Here is a 15,270-nt window from a genome sequence, read left to right as displayed (position 1 = left end):
ACAGCTCAATTATCTTGGGACGGATGGAATATTTAAAGTGGAGAGAGGAAAGTAAAAGAGATAATAATGTAAAGAAGGGTCTAACTATATTATTCTCTCTTTTAACTACTCCCTCTTTTACTATTATTATTTTAGCGAAAATGAAATGTAATAAATTTTCTGGGACAAAGGGAGTTAAATTTTGGTGTTGATTTTGTTTAATGTTCTAGTCATTTGAGGGCGGAGCTAGGATTTCATTGTAAGAGGGGCAAAATTATAATATATGATATTTTTTATATATTTGAAGAGGGGCAATTGGTATAATTTTATGTATATATTCAAAAACTTGTAATAAATGTATAAAGGTGAAGAAGGAGTGAGGAGGGGCAAATGCCCCACCTTCAGCCAAGCTAGATCCGCCCCTAGTTGAGGGGGAGTGTATCTGAACATTTTCAATCAAATAAAATCAATGTATTTTTTTGGAAATATTTTGAATGATTATGGTTTTAAAAATTTAAGTAGATCATAAATATGTACATCTATTTATTTTGAATAATGATACTTTCGATAAAAAAAATTGAATCCTGTAATCCATCTAATGTGAAGTGATTGATCTTTCAATGTTTAATCCATAAGACAATGAATGAATCAACATCTTAATTCAAATTGTGTTGGATGGCGGAATGTTTGAAGTATCAAATTGTCATCCTATCTAATTTATAGTAAATGTTATTTTTGAATGGGAAATTGGTCCATAATATCATGAACTTTGCCTAGAGTTTGGTTTTTTCCATGAACTTTCAAATTAGTACCATAAATCATGAACTTTCAGATTTGTTTGGTATTTCCCACGGCGGATCATGAGTAAAATCCGGCTAGCTTATATGGCATTTTGGATCCTATTGACCAGAATTCTTATACGTGGTATGTCATGTTGGCATATTTATTTGGAATATTAAACACAATACTACTTTTAATTAACAAAATAAAACTCTAAAAATAAAGAAAACAAAATAAATTTATTAAAAACACAAAGAATTCAATTAAAAATACACACCTGTGAGTATGTGACGCTACACTACAAAAATTAACACACAAAACCATGTTTCTCTCTTTCATAAATGCTAGGAACACATTTTAGGGAATTTTTTCAATTTTTTTTGGATTTTTTTGGGAAATACCAAACTAATAGGAAAGTTCATGATTTATGGTACTAATTTGGAAGTTTATGGTAAAAACCAAAATTTGGACAAAGTTCATGATATTAGGAACTAATTTCCCTTTTTGAATTAGTGTCAAGTGGGGTATATAGAAGGGACAAAAATAATTTGATTGTAATAAATAATTTATGTTGTAGATGTGAAAAATTAATGCCAAAAGAACATTCGCCATCCTCATATATGCATCATACAAATAGATGCAATATGAGATTGGAAACAATGAACATAAAACCTTCATAATTTTGAGCTCCGCCTTTAGGAGAGTTGATTCCTAGTTAATTACTACTCCCTATCATTTATGATTGTATATAGTATATTGAGTATTCCTTTGCAAGTGATTAATTAATAAATAGGTGGCACAATAAATTATTGCGTGATATGTTTATTGGAGTATCAAATAAAGTAGCATATTCATCGAAACAGACAATTCCTTAAAAGGACAATTGTCTTGGATCAATTAATGACACATGGGCCACCGCAGTTATTAACGGTTTCATGCATTGATGCAGATTCACGGCCATCAAACTCAGTGGCCCACCTTTGTCCTATGTCTAAGAAATTAAATTAGCACCACCTTTCCAAAAATGAGTCGAGCAGTTTAGTACTGTAGCATATTTTTTTTGTTCTTCACAATCGGTTATTCATGACAATGATGAATGATCCAATGACCAATATACTCCCTCCGTCCATAAAAAAATAGAGCAATTTGTGTATGACACGATTTTTAATGTAAAATTAGTAAAATAAGCGAGAAGGAAAAAAGTAAGTGAGAAGTAGTGTTAGTGGAATAATATGTATGATTATTATTTGTTGAAAATTTTTCATAAATGAATGTGCTCTTTTTTTGTGGACGGCCAAAAATAATAATCGTGCTCTATTTTTTGTAGACAGAGAGAGTATTCTTTTGATGCCTAACCACTTCTAACCACTTCAGTACATCTATTACAAACATAAATAATAAGTAATCCACTGTTTCGTACTAATAGAGACGTTTCATTTTCTGCACTTGTTTTAAAAAAATAATACAAATAGTAGTTAAAATGAAGAACAAGTAAGAGAGAATAAATAAAATAGAAATTTTTTTTTGTAATAAATAGTTAATTAATGACAAGAAAGATCAAGATATTAATGATGAAAAAAATATAATTTTGATTTATAAACGTGGTGAAATTTGAAAGCTGGTAAATTACGTGAGTTGAATTGTTATCCAGTTAATCTTGTAACGATCCAATTCGTTAAGGTCAAACTCAAACACGATCTATTAAGAAAACGATCAATCCAATTACGAATCCAACGCGCTACATTCAAAACTTGAATATAACCTCCAAACGACATGAACTCGTTATCGACATTATTCCTTCGGATTGACATGGCACGAACCCGACACGACAACCACACAATAACGACACGATATGATTCAGCCATTCAGGTGTATTGCTATTGAGATTGACTCGACAACGGCATAGTAAGAGGTCAATGGGTGAATGCGAGAAAAAATGGAGTGAAATCGACCTATGAAAAATGAGAAAACAATAATCTAACTTTAACTCTAATAACATAAGAAATTAAATAATAATATTAATTTCCAATCAAACCCAATATGGAATTACCTTGTATCAGATCGGCTCGATAAGTACATAATAACAACACGACACGATAATGACACTACAACCACATAATAATGAGATTATGAGATTCAGTGGATAGTTATTCGAAAAAAAGCATGAAAATATATTTTCAAAAATTGATGCTCCACCTTGTGGATATAAAATGCTAAATAAAAAATAAATGTTGGGAATAAATATCAATAATATGTTTATTCATCTCAATTCTCAAGATATTGATCATACTTCCTCCATTCCAGAATAAGAGTCCTATGTAGTTATGACATAGATTTTAAGAAATACAAAAAAAAGTGGGTTAAATAAGTTAGTGGAATATGAGTCTCATTTATAATATTATTTTTGTACTTAACAAAATGTGATTGTAATACGTTGGTGGAATGTGGGGCTACTTATCATTTATGGTAAAAATATTGTGAGATAGACCAAAATGATAAAACATGACTCTTATTTTGGGACAAAAGATTTATTTAATAACACCTCACGAATCGATTAAATTGATTTAATGAACAAATATAAATATAAATTAACTTTCAACAAATATACTTATGTGATGATTAATCACAACGGAATTATTTATCAGAGATATTTATTAAAATAGGACTAGTTTAGATTATAAATTAGATTAAGGTGAAATATATTATAAAATATTGATCTATTATGATAATACTATTTATTATAACTTTAAATATCTGATTTACTAATTATTTTGTGATAATATACCAAAATACCATTGATATGACATTTTAGTCCAAAAAAATTGAAAAGAACTATTAAAAATACATCTAATCTAAAATACACCATATAAAATGTAAAGTTCATGGACTTTCTATAGAGATTGTATGTGATCCCAGGCCTGTATTGGTCATTTCACAACCTCGTTTAAATTTTTAAACGCTCCGATGCGTGTTCAACGGTCATGTACGCTACAACGTCTCTCTCTCACACACAACATTTTAAATTTCAAATAAAAAACCCATCTCACTCTCTCTCCCTCCCCAAACTCATACAACCCTTATTTCTTCAATTTTATCAGATCTTTCTCAAATTTATCGATTCCTTCGACTGATTCCAATCATGGCGAAGTCCAGTTCAGAAATCTTCGAGAATAGCAGATTTTTCGGCAGCATCGCCTCTTCAGTTCCGTTCAAGAGCTTACTCACAAAATCAAAGCAGAAGCCGTCTTTGAATCGACGCTCCAAATTCCGATCCAACTCTGAAAACATATCTCCGATGGACCTCAACATCCGCGATCCGCCACTTTCCGCCTCTGTTTCGTTCCCCAAAAAATCGCCTTCAAAAGTCAAAATCAATCCGCGCAAGGAAGAACTCCCCATATCGACACTCGACCAAAAAGAACCCAAAGCTTCTGATCCTTCAGTCAAGGTATTTGGATACACCTATATCATTATCTACTTGCTTCAGATGAAGATAGTTTAACTAGAGAGGTTTTTGTCTTTTGATAGGTTGCAGTGAGAATTATGCCTGCTGTTGGAGATGCAATGTTGAGAAAAGTTTCGGATTCATTACATGTTGATGAAAGGAAATTTACATTTGATGCGGTGTTTGAATCAAATGCAACTCAGGTTTGGCATATATATAACATTTGCAAATCTATGCTTATATCGTTTTTCATTTGGACTCTCTGATTACATGAGCTGAGATTAAGAACTCGTCTTGCTTCTAAAAGTTTAAAGCTTGAATAAAGTTGTGGATTTATGATTATAGGAGGACGTATACCAATCAGTAGGCTCTCCTTTGGTTAAGGATGCATTATGCGGTTATAATGCATCAATAATCGCTTATGGACAGGTAAACTTGTAGCCTAATCTGTAATCGGAATTTCAGTATTGAACTTTTGAGATATCCTTTTAAGATGTCCTTTGCTTTCTGGATACTAGACTGGGAGTGGGAAGACATACACAATGTGGGGACCTCAAAGTGCGATGGTAGATGACCCATCCGTGAGTGGTCTTCAGGGTGTCGCCCCTCGCATTTTCCAGGATCTTTTCTCCAAGATTCAAAAGGTAGTTTACTCAGAATCATCTTTATAAATTGTGAGATACTAACTTGACAATTTGACTGACTATGCCAACGCTTCTCAGGAACAAGGGAGTGTTGATGGCAAACAGATAAATTATCAGTGCCGGTGCTCATTCCTTGAGGTGGTTCTCCCTCAGAGCATAAAAAAAATACTAAGTTTTTTGTTTCGTTACATGGCTTCTCCAACCATACACCAAAAATGAGTTTTGGTGTAGAAATCTTCTCCAATCATACACAAAACTCAAACCCATTTTTGGTGTTTTTTGTGAAACAACACCATATTTGGTGTTAATGCAAAAGTTTTGTGAGACAATCCCAAAAATGGTGTAAATCTTAAATTTGGTGTAAATGTTGGAGTAAAATTATTTTTTGGTGTAACATATACTCAAAAATAGGTTTGAGTTTGGTGTAAATGATTGGAGATTAGTGTTAAAGTTTATCTGCTTTTGTAGGTGTATGATAACAAGATTGGTGATCTGCTTGATCCAACACAGCGGGATTTGGAGGTTAGTATTATCTTTCTTTCAGACCAGAAGCATAAATTTCATTATTTCTGCTGATCCAATGTCCTTTTTTGCGTGCAATTTACACCGTACTGGTTTTTTATTTTCTTATTTGCAGATAAAGGATGATGTAAAAAATGGATTTTATGTAGAGAATTTGACTGAAGAGTATGTTAGCTGCTACGAAGATATCACTCAGATTCTGATTAAGGTAAGAGGGGGCAGCTGACCTTGCATCACTCAGATTCTTTCTTACTGCTGGTTTTACTCTAATATTTTATCTTGCAGGGCCTATCGAATAGAAAGATAGGAGCAACCAAAATCAACTCCAAGAGTTCAAGATCCCACATTATGTTCACATTCATAATTGAATCATGGTGCAAGGTATAATCAGTAATTGAACCGGCAATACAACACATTCTCCAATACATTCAATGTCAATGTTCTAGCCAAATCCAAACAAGCCGTTGAAACTTGATTATCCTTATGCGTGTTTTCTGAATCTTTTCCTACATATCATTTTTGTAATCTAGAAATTACCATACAGGATTCCTCATCCAAGTGCTTTGGTAGTTCAAAAACTAGTAGAATCTGTCTGGTCGACCTTGCTGGATTTGAGAGAAATGTTGCTGAAAACGCTGGTAGGCAGCATGTGAAAGAAGGAAAATACATAAAGAAATCTATGTCGCAGCTTGGGTAGGCGTCATCTTTTGAGCTTGTTTCAGACTTTTGTTTATTGTTATGTCAGTTAATGCATTTTCTGTCGGTAGCTGAGATCTTCTGAAAATACTTAAATTTGGTTTTCAAAATGTTTGTGGATATATTCTAGTTTGGATAAACAGAGCCAGCTATTTAACATCACTAAGCTATTCTAAACTTCAGTTGCAACAGAGAACATTTTAATTATGGTTATTTTGGTTGGATTATATCATTTGCAACGGTGTTTGATGCATGCATTTGATTTGGTACTTTCTTGTGGATTGGTGTAGGCGCCTTGTCAACATAGTTGCAGGAAGGCTACCTGACAAATTGGATGAAGTTCCATATAGAAGTTCTCGTCTGACTCATCTTCTGAGAGAATCATTTGGTGGCAATGCCAAACTTTCTATGATATGCACCATTAGACCAGATTACAAGTAATAATTCTGTTCACTTATTTTCTATCCATTAAATATTTGTTGCAGAATTTGATTTTGAGAATAGACAATACCTTGGTGGTGGTGGTGGTGGTGGTGGTGTTCAGTCTACTTACTTTTCTAGCTAACTGGAAACGTTATTCAGCTTTTAAGCACATAGAATAATCTAAATCTAGGCTGTCTCTTATTCTTACTCTGACCGTATCACGATTATGATTGTCTGCTTACAAAAACAGGAGTAGTAGTGAAAGTATTCGCACTCTTAGATTTGGACTGCGGGCAAGGCTCATGAAGAATGAACCTATAGTGAATGAAATAACTGAAGATGACGTGGATGACCTGAGCGATCAGATTCGTCAGTTGAAGGTATTTGTTGGTTGATACTGAATTAGGAGAGCTTAGATAAGCTTTTTTTCTTTTATTGTTCTACTGAATCCTGAAGGTCGTCCTTGGATGCAGGAAGAGCTTATGAGAGCCAAGTCCAGTTCATCTGAATCATTTGAGAGCAGTTCTGGTTATTTTAGTGGAGGAAATGCACGTCAAGGCTTAAATCTTTTGAGACAAAGCCTGAATCGTTCACTGATCTTGCCCTGCATAGAGAATGATTCCGAAGAGAATTTATGTATCAATGAGGAAGATGTGAAAGAATTAAAGCTTCACATTGACAAATTGCGTAGCTCTGAGAATGGAGAGAGTGTCCTGTACTCCGCGGAAGGATGTGAGACCGAATTCACATGCGAACATTATCTAAGCTGTTCGGAGGACAGTGAAGATGAAGAAATTAATTCTAGTGAAAATCAAACAGAAGTTGTATGCCCAAACAGCTCTGAATTAGTGGAGGATGATAGCATTACTAAAGATTATGCTGCTATTGATCTTCCTCCACTAATGAATAACTTGTCAATCAGCAGTAGTCATCAGTTGCTCCAAGATCCTGTTTTGTCCGAGTCACCTAAGATCAGAAATTCTCAACGGAAAAGCCTGATCTTCACATCAAAACACCTTGAAGACGTGGGACAAAATCTGGATGTAATGAGGCAGTCACAGCAAGGAGATAACGTTGGATCCTCCTTAAGATCTAGCAGAATCTTTGCAGGCCCTACGGAGTCTCTGGCAGCTAGCCTCCACAGGGGATTGCAGATCATAGACTCTCATCAGAGGAACTGTGCTCCAGCTAGATCATATGTCTCGTTCTCATTTGAGCATTTAGCTAATGTTTCTGCTGCTCAAGCCTCCCCCGAAAAGCACCCTACAGATGAGTCATCTGCTACTTTTGTTTGCATTAAATGTCAAGGCGAAAGTGAGGGAAATGGAACTAGAGATAGCGTAAAAACATGCCTGGTGAGGGTGGATGAGTCAGCAAGTTCAACTGGACTGGCATCCTGCTTTGCAAAGGTTTGTTTGAACTTGCTTTGATTTATATCCGAACTCTATTTCTTCATGGGTACTTAAAGTAATGCCATATTTGTGATCTTGATGTAGGATATGGAGAAGGAATTAACTGAAAAGGACCTCAGTGCTATTTGCAAGGATCAAGCAGCTCAGATTGAGCTTCTACACAAGAAGGTAAGGATTTTTCATTTGTTGCAATATTTGGACATATTTAGCCATGAATGCCAGTTAATTATCTGGTGTGATGATGCAGTTGGAGCAATGCAAGTGCACTAGCGATCAGTCTGCTATCAGCATATTCAGTAGCTCAACGAATTTTACCGACTTGAAGAACCATCTCCAACCAATCAGTGAGGAAGAAGCTGATAAATTCGAGCATGGAAACCCTGCAAATAAGGTAAGGAATTTCCTCTGCACTCTGTGGCTGTTACTTTTTCACTTGTTCTGACCTTTTCTGGTTTCCAGCTCCTAACATGGAATAGTGAAGAAAATGAAGAACCAGAACTCATAAAGGAGAAATGCGAAATCAAAGAAGTGCAAGAAAACTACAGTCTTGGCACGAAACAATCGTTCACTTCTGAAGAGAGGGAAGCACTTCTAAGTGAGATCGAAGTTCTCAAAAACAAACTGCAGCTCTACACTGATTCACCAACACGACGATCATCTGACATACTCAGATCATCGCTTTTGTCAAAGTCCTACCATCTTAGAAAAAGCTCCGCATTTGCTAACAGTGGAGAGGAGCTGGAGAAAGAAAGACAAAGGTGGATGGAAATGGAAAGTGATTGGATTTCACTAACAGATGAACTGAGGATCGAAATTGAGTCCAACCGGCACCGAGCAGAAGAGGCGGAGATGGAACTAATGTCAGAAAAGAAGTGCATGGAAGAGTTGGACGATGCCCTCAAAAGATCTGTCATCAATCATGCCAGAATGATCGAGCATTATGCCGACCTGCAAGAAAAGTACAACGACGTTGCAGAGAAGCATAGGGCAGTAATGGAAGGGATAGAGGAGGTGAAAAAGGCCGCCACTAAAGCAGGTGGCAAGGGTCGTCATGGCGCTCGTTTCGCAAAGGCCCTCTCAGCAGAGCTCTCTGCTCTGAGGGTGGAGAGGGAGAGAGAAAGGGAGTTGCTGAGGAAGGAGAACCGAAGCCTGAAGATTCAACTCAAAGACACTGCAGAAGCGGTGCATGCTGCAGGGGAACTACTTGTTAGGTTGAGAGAAGCAGAAGCAGCAGCTTCTGAAGCAGAGGAGAAGAACTTGACAATGGAAGAAGAGAATGAGAAGCTGCGGAAACAGATGGAGAAGGTGAAGAGAAAGCACAAGATGGAGATGATAACAATGCAACAGTATCTAGCAGAAAGCAGACTACCAGAGGCAGCTTTGAGGGGCCCCATATATAGACAAGATTCAGATGAGGTAGCTCCAACTCCTTGTTATGATACAATGGCAGGTGATGATGATCAGGCTTGGAGGGCTGAGTTTGGGCCAATTTATCAGCAACCCTTTTAAACGATGTTGATTACATAAACCCACATTTTTTTTCCTATTTATTTCTATAGCAGTCATTGTTTGAGTGTGGTTCTTGGCCACATGATTCATACTTATTTGAACGATGTTGGTTACATATGCTTGAAAATATATATGTTTTTAAGTAATTCATTGGCATTGGTTAGCGAAAGATACCCCACAGAATTTTGTAGTGTAAAAAAGGTCAGTTTTATGTAATTCATTCATTAAATTGCCTTTTTTGGGATTCAGTGGACTTTTATTATTGGTTATTATTTCATTTCAGTCTTTAAAACTAGACAAAAAATTGAAAATAAAAGAGTGTTTGTACAATGGTTAATATTAAAAACAAAAAATTATATACATCAAAATTTGTATTAGAACAAGAGGCAAGGCTATTCAAGAAGAACACTCCATAACCAACTCCAATATGATCTCATTAAAGAAATTTTGTCATACTCTGGGATCAGCATCTCCCAATTTAATTGAGTAGATCCTCTTTCGTTCGGCACAGATGCTTTTCCCTTGAGGAGTTTGTACATAAGCATGTCCAACAAGAATCAGACAAAATAAGCAAAATTTCAATAGGATCAGCAGCCGCCTCTTCTTACAAAACTTTGCAATAAATTGACATATTGCACCCAAATCAAAAAATGCAATCACCAAACTAATACAATGAAGCTTGAATTCTTGCTCTACTTTTTCCTCTTCATCTTGCTACTACTCACACTCACTAAATCATCAAAGCATAACAAGAATTCTGCTACCTCTCCTCTCCCTCCAGGTCCATGGAAGCTTCCATTCATAGGAAACTTGCACCTTCTCTTCGGATCTCTTCCACACATTGCTCTCAAAAACCTATCCACCAAATTCGGACCACTCATGTATCTCAAGCTAGGCCATGTCCCCACCATCATCGTCTCCTCCTCCGACGTCGCCAAGCAAGTCATGAAAACGCACGACCTGATCTTCGCCTCCCGCCCGCCTCTGCTGGCAGTCAAGATCATGTCGTACAACTGCACGGACATAGCGTTCGCGCCATACGGACCCTACTGGAGGGAGCTCCGCAAGATCTGCACGCTTGAGCTCTTGAGTGCTAATCGCGTCCAGTCCTTCCACTCGCTGAGGCAGGAAGAGATTCTGATGCTTGCTCAATCCATATCTTCGTGCACGGGATCACCGGTTAATCTGACTGAGAAAGCGTACGCTTCCGCCTACAGTCTCACTTCAAGGGCCGCGTTTGGCATGAAAACCAAGGAGCATGAAGCGTTTGTTTCGCTAGCTCAAGAAGGTACCGAAATGGCTTCCGGTTTCGATCTTGCTGATGTGTACCCTGGTGTTAAGTTGCTTCAAGTGATGAGCATAACTAGGTGGAGATTGACGAAGCTGCATCGACAGGTAGACAAGATTCTTGAAAACATCATTAATCAGCACAAAACTGTGAATTGTAGTACAAGACAAGACGACCTAGTTGATGTTCTGCTAAGATCTCAAGAGAGTGGACAGGAACTTCCCCTTACCATTGACAACATCAAAGCTGTTATCCTAGTAAGCTTTCTATTGTCTAAACCAGTCATTGAATTCTATTATCACTTGCTTACTAACATTGTGTTCATAACAGGATGTTTTCAGTGCAGGAAGTGAGACGTCGGCGACAACAGTAGTTTGGGCAATGACTGAGATGCTGAGAGACACACGAGTCCTAGAAAACGCTCAGGAAGAAGTGAGACGTGTTTTCAAGGACAAGGGCTGTGTCGACGAATCTCACTTCGACAAGCTCAAATATCTCAAGGCAGTAATTAAGGAGACACTAAGGTTACATCCACCACTGCCCTTGTTACTCCCCAGAGAGTGCAGCCAGATCTGCAACATCAATGGATACCGAATCCCACTGAAAGCTAGAATCATGGTGAATGCGTGGGCGATCGGGAGAGACCCCAAACAGTGGGGGGAGGACGCTGATAGCTTTAAACCGGAAAGGTTTCTTGATGCTTCAATCGACTTTATAGGCAATAACTTCGAGTTTATTCCTTTTGGCGCAGGTAGAAGGGTATGCCCTGGGATCACATTTGGTCTCACCAATGTCGAGCTTCAACTGGCGATGTTTCTCTATCATTTCGATTGGAATCTGCCCGACGGAATCAAACCACATCAACTAGCAATGACAGAGACGTTTGGCGTTACGGTTAAAAGGAAAGATGACTTGATGGCCGTTCCTACTGTCAAGATACCCCTCCAAATTCTTTGAATGTAGCAATGGATTAAGATTTGAATTCTAGTTCATATATATTTCTGTGGCATAATCAAGATAGAACCTTGATTGCTGGAAGCCTCATAGAGGTCAAGATACCCAATGTATTTTATGTCAAGAATCCAAAATCCATATTTCAATGGCACATATCACAAATCAGTTTGGATCCAAATCTTGGCATGTCCCATGGCAAGATGATTTCACACAATACTCAGCCTTTGTGTTAAACATAAAGATCAAACCAATCACTAATCAAGATTGCAACTTGTTTGCTGGAAAAGGGATGCAGTGTTTTTCTCTAACTATACACAGATACATAAGCCCAAAAACCAACCTCAAAAGAGAATAAGAGAAAGAAACAAAAAAGCTGTGACGAAACAAGAAAAATCAGAGCATATGTGGCACTTGCTTCTTTCTTATTGATCACAGAGCATGAAAACAAAAGTTACAAAACAACAAGAAAGGATTCAAGATTTGCATCTACGCCAATAGGAAAACACATGATTTCTCTTATTAAGCATAAACAAACCTCAAAATCACAATCACAATCACATACATACACACAGAGAGAGCACAAAGAAGCTAAATAACATAATTAGACCAATCAGAAATATGTGAAGTCTGATCCATGGTGAAGCTAGGAATGTTATCCAACTTAATCGGATTCTCCTTCCCCCCAATCAACCTCGCCGGATTCCCAACAGCCGTCGTCCTAGCCGGCACCTGCTTGAGAACGACAGAGCCAGCACCAATCTTAGCCCCATCCTCAATCCTCACATTGCCAAGAACACAAGTCCCCGCACCAATCAGCACCCCATTCCCAATCTTCGGGTGGCGGTCGCCCGAGACCTTCCCGGTCCCACCCAACGTCACGTTATGCAGAATCGACACATTATCCCCAATCACCGTCGTTTCCCCAATCACAACCCCAGTAGCGTGATCGAGCAAGATCCCCCGCCCAATTCTCGCCCCGGGGTGAATATCCACCGCGAAAACCTCGGAGACTCTGTTCTGAATCAAGAGGGCCAAGATTTTGCGGCCGTTCCGCCAGAGATTGTGGCCAATTCGGTGAGTCTGGCAAGCTAAGAAGCCCTTGAAATTCAAGAAGCAGTGGACGTAGGCGAAGCAGGCGGGGTCCCGCTCCTTGACGGCGAGCAAGTCGTGGCAGACTGAGGGGATGATATCGCGATCCTGGCGCAGAACCGAGATGAAGAGGTCGTGGAGGGTTGCGACGGGGAGGGTGGAGTCGGCCAATTTGATGGAGATGTGATTGGCGAGAGCGGAGTCCATGGAATCATGGGAGAGGATGGAGGTGGAGTAGTAGTTGCACAAAATGGATTCTTGATCGACGGCGGCCCTGGCCTCGTCCTTGATTCGCAGCCATAAATCGAGTGGAATGGGTGAATTGGGGCGGGATGGGGTTTGGGTGGTTGAAGAGTGGAGGCAGCAGGTGTTAAACGACTTAAAGGGTAATGGCTGCTTGAGAAGAAAGGGTGGTCGAATGAAATTTGTAGACATTGATGGGAGTAATTGTGAAGTGTAATTTGTGGGAGTCATTTCAACTTTAAAGAAGATCAGGGGAATTGAATGAGAGTTGGAGTTTAAGAAAGAAGATTGATATGGTGAAGTGGTGAAGTGGTGGCCATGCTAATGCTAATGCTAGGGTTACCAGCTTGCGTCTACTTCCTGTTCATGGAGATTCATATATTACTCCTATTATATATTTCTGGTGAAATCTAATCAAATTAATTTATATTATTGATATAAGGAGTACATATTATAATATCAAAATGACAAATCTTAAGTTATTTAAAAAAAACTACTCCTTCACAAAAATTGTGTTAATAAGCTAAGTAAATCGATAATAAAGCAGGAAAGTAAAATGGACGAAGAAAATATAAAGTAAAAGAGAAAAAAAAATTATTACTTTTTGTGATAGAGAGCATGAGTTTTAAGAGCGGTTTCCGGTAGCACACTTTCCACTAGGACTTCCCACAAAAACTTCATGCCACGTCATCATTAGGACTTCCCATTTTACTGCCACATCACTAGGACTTCCCACTAGGACATCCACTAGGACTTCCCGCAATTATTCAATTTACGGAATTAAAATTTACGGAATTAAAATGTCGATACAGAATACGGGAACATTCGAATACAAGCCCTATTTATAGAGTTTTTTTTTTTAAAAAATATTAAAACTCGGACGTCCGACCCTCGCCACAGTGGCGGACGTCCACCCGCCCGTGGGTCGGACGTCCGAGCCCATCCGACAGGCATATGGGACGGGCGTGTCCGCCCTTCTTCTTCACTACGGCGGACGTCCGGTCGAACGTCGGCGACGTCCTACCGCAACGTCCGCCATTGGAGATGCTCTAAGAAATGACTAATTCTTTTGGATGAATAAAGCACCCCATTTAACTCTTATTATGCATCTCACTTTCTTATTTTGGGATTTTCTATTAAATATTTTATTTCACTTTTAATATTTTTACTGAATAGATTACATTTTATGCTAACTTGGTTCACTTTAATTTTAATACTACTATAAATTTATATAAGTAGGATCCTGTATTCCAATAATTTTTTCACCCACTTGTCTTTTCATATAAAAGTGGAACCAATATACTAAGGGATTCAGTCCAAAATTAATGTTGATTTTGCAGAGAGTATTTCATTATTGTTTGATTCTAGTTTGTAGTTTAAGTGAAATGGTATCATTTTTATTAGTACTACAATTTTATTACCGATCAAAATAAAAATAAAATGACTTCTTTCTACTTTCTTAAATACAAACAGGGATCGTATTAATAAAGAAAGCTGAATATATATTCTTTCAAGGTGCCTAGAAAAGATGAGTAGTAGGAGTATTATATTCAGAGGCAAATAATTGATTGGAATGAGGCCGTGATGTTGGTATACATTCAAATGATTCAACGATTCAATCTTCTTTAACTATCTTCATGTTTTTATTTATTTAGTGAGTACTCTGCTTCATTTTTGTCAGAGATAACTAATCGATCTAGTTTTTTATTACCTCTTGGATTTATTTATTGATGTAGGAATTGTTCGATATGTGTATTAAAGTGTCAGGGAATTGACATTATTGAGTTAAAAATAAACAAATTATATCCAGCAGAATTATTTACTTTTGGTTTATCTAGTTTTATTGTGGAACCTAATTTAGGGTATTTATTATTCTGGAATAATTGGGCAAAATTTGCACATTTGATAATGGGTACACAATTGATAGATATACACATGACTGATTGAGATAGCACATAGTTGAACTAAATAATTGAAAGAGAGTCATAATTGTAGAGTTGAGACAATAAACATTTTTTTGACATTTGGAAATACACATAACAGTGAGTCTAAATTTAATTATACTACACAGTTTATATGGACTACACAATTGACAATCCATTTTTGAACCTATATCCGAATGATAATAGAAAGGCTCTTGCCTACATTGCATATCATTGGACCTTGCTCATTGGTCATAGGTATACAATGGCTCTAATCAGTATGATAATAAGCAATTTAACTTTATCACATACTACTAATATTCTAGTACTCCATACTACTATTAAATGATATATAAAAAATATC

General features: G+C 37.4%; 3 protein-coding genes across 3 annotated transcripts; 2 read left to right on the top strand and 1 right to left on the bottom strand.

The window, feature by feature from the left end:
* The first annotated feature begins 3,774 nt into the window (after positions 1-3,774).
* LOC125197244 (kinesin-like protein KIN-12F) lies at positions 3,775-9,558 on the top strand. Its single transcript, XM_048095966.2, has 15 exons — positions 3,775-4,207; positions 4,288-4,407; positions 4,550-4,633; positions 4,723-4,848; positions 4,927-4,986; positions 5,317-5,370; positions 5,486-5,578; positions 5,656-5,751; positions 5,915-6,063; positions 6,357-6,503; positions 6,740-6,869; positions 6,963-7,898; positions 7,986-8,069; positions 8,149-8,292; positions 8,361-9,558. Exons 1-15 carry the CDS (start codon positions 3,899-3,901, stop codon positions 9,408-9,410), a joined length of 3,582 nt encoding a protein of 1,193 aa, XP_047951923.2. The 5' UTR covers positions 3,775-3,898; the 3' UTR covers positions 9,411-9,558.
* Positions 9,559-9,997: 439 nt separating this feature from the next.
* LOC125191696 (salviol synthase-like) lies at positions 9,998-11,751 on the top strand. The gene is made up of 2 exons (XM_048089104.2): positions 9,998-10,955; positions 11,029-11,751. The coding sequence occupies exons 1-2, from the start codon at positions 10,083-10,085 to the stop codon at positions 11,653-11,655; spliced, it is 1,500 nt and encodes a 499-aa protein (XP_047945061.2). The 5' UTR covers positions 9,998-10,082; the 3' UTR covers positions 11,656-11,751.
* Positions 11,752-12,028: 277 nt separating this feature from the next.
* On the bottom strand, positions 12,029-13,342 carry LOC125191697 (serine acetyltransferase 1, chloroplastic-like). The gene has a single exon (XM_048089105.2). It carries the CDS (start codon positions 13,213-13,215, stop codon positions 12,241-12,243), a length of 975 nt encoding a protein of 324 aa, XP_047945062.2. The 5' UTR covers positions 13,216-13,342; the 3' UTR covers positions 12,029-12,240.
* Positions 13,343-15,270: the final 1,928 nt, after the last annotated feature.

This window comes from Salvia hispanica, chromosome 4, assembly GCF_029641045.1.
Source record: "Salvia hispanica isolate PSC_SH4W2 chromosome 4, Shi_PSC_v1, whole genome shotgun sequence".
NCBI classification, from domain to species: domain Eukaryota; kingdom Viridiplantae; phylum Streptophyta; class Magnoliopsida; order Lamiales; family Lamiaceae; genus Salvia; species Salvia hispanica.
The sequence above is the reverse complement of the archived record's forward strand: the minus strand, read 5'-3'. Positions and strand labels throughout refer to the sequence as shown.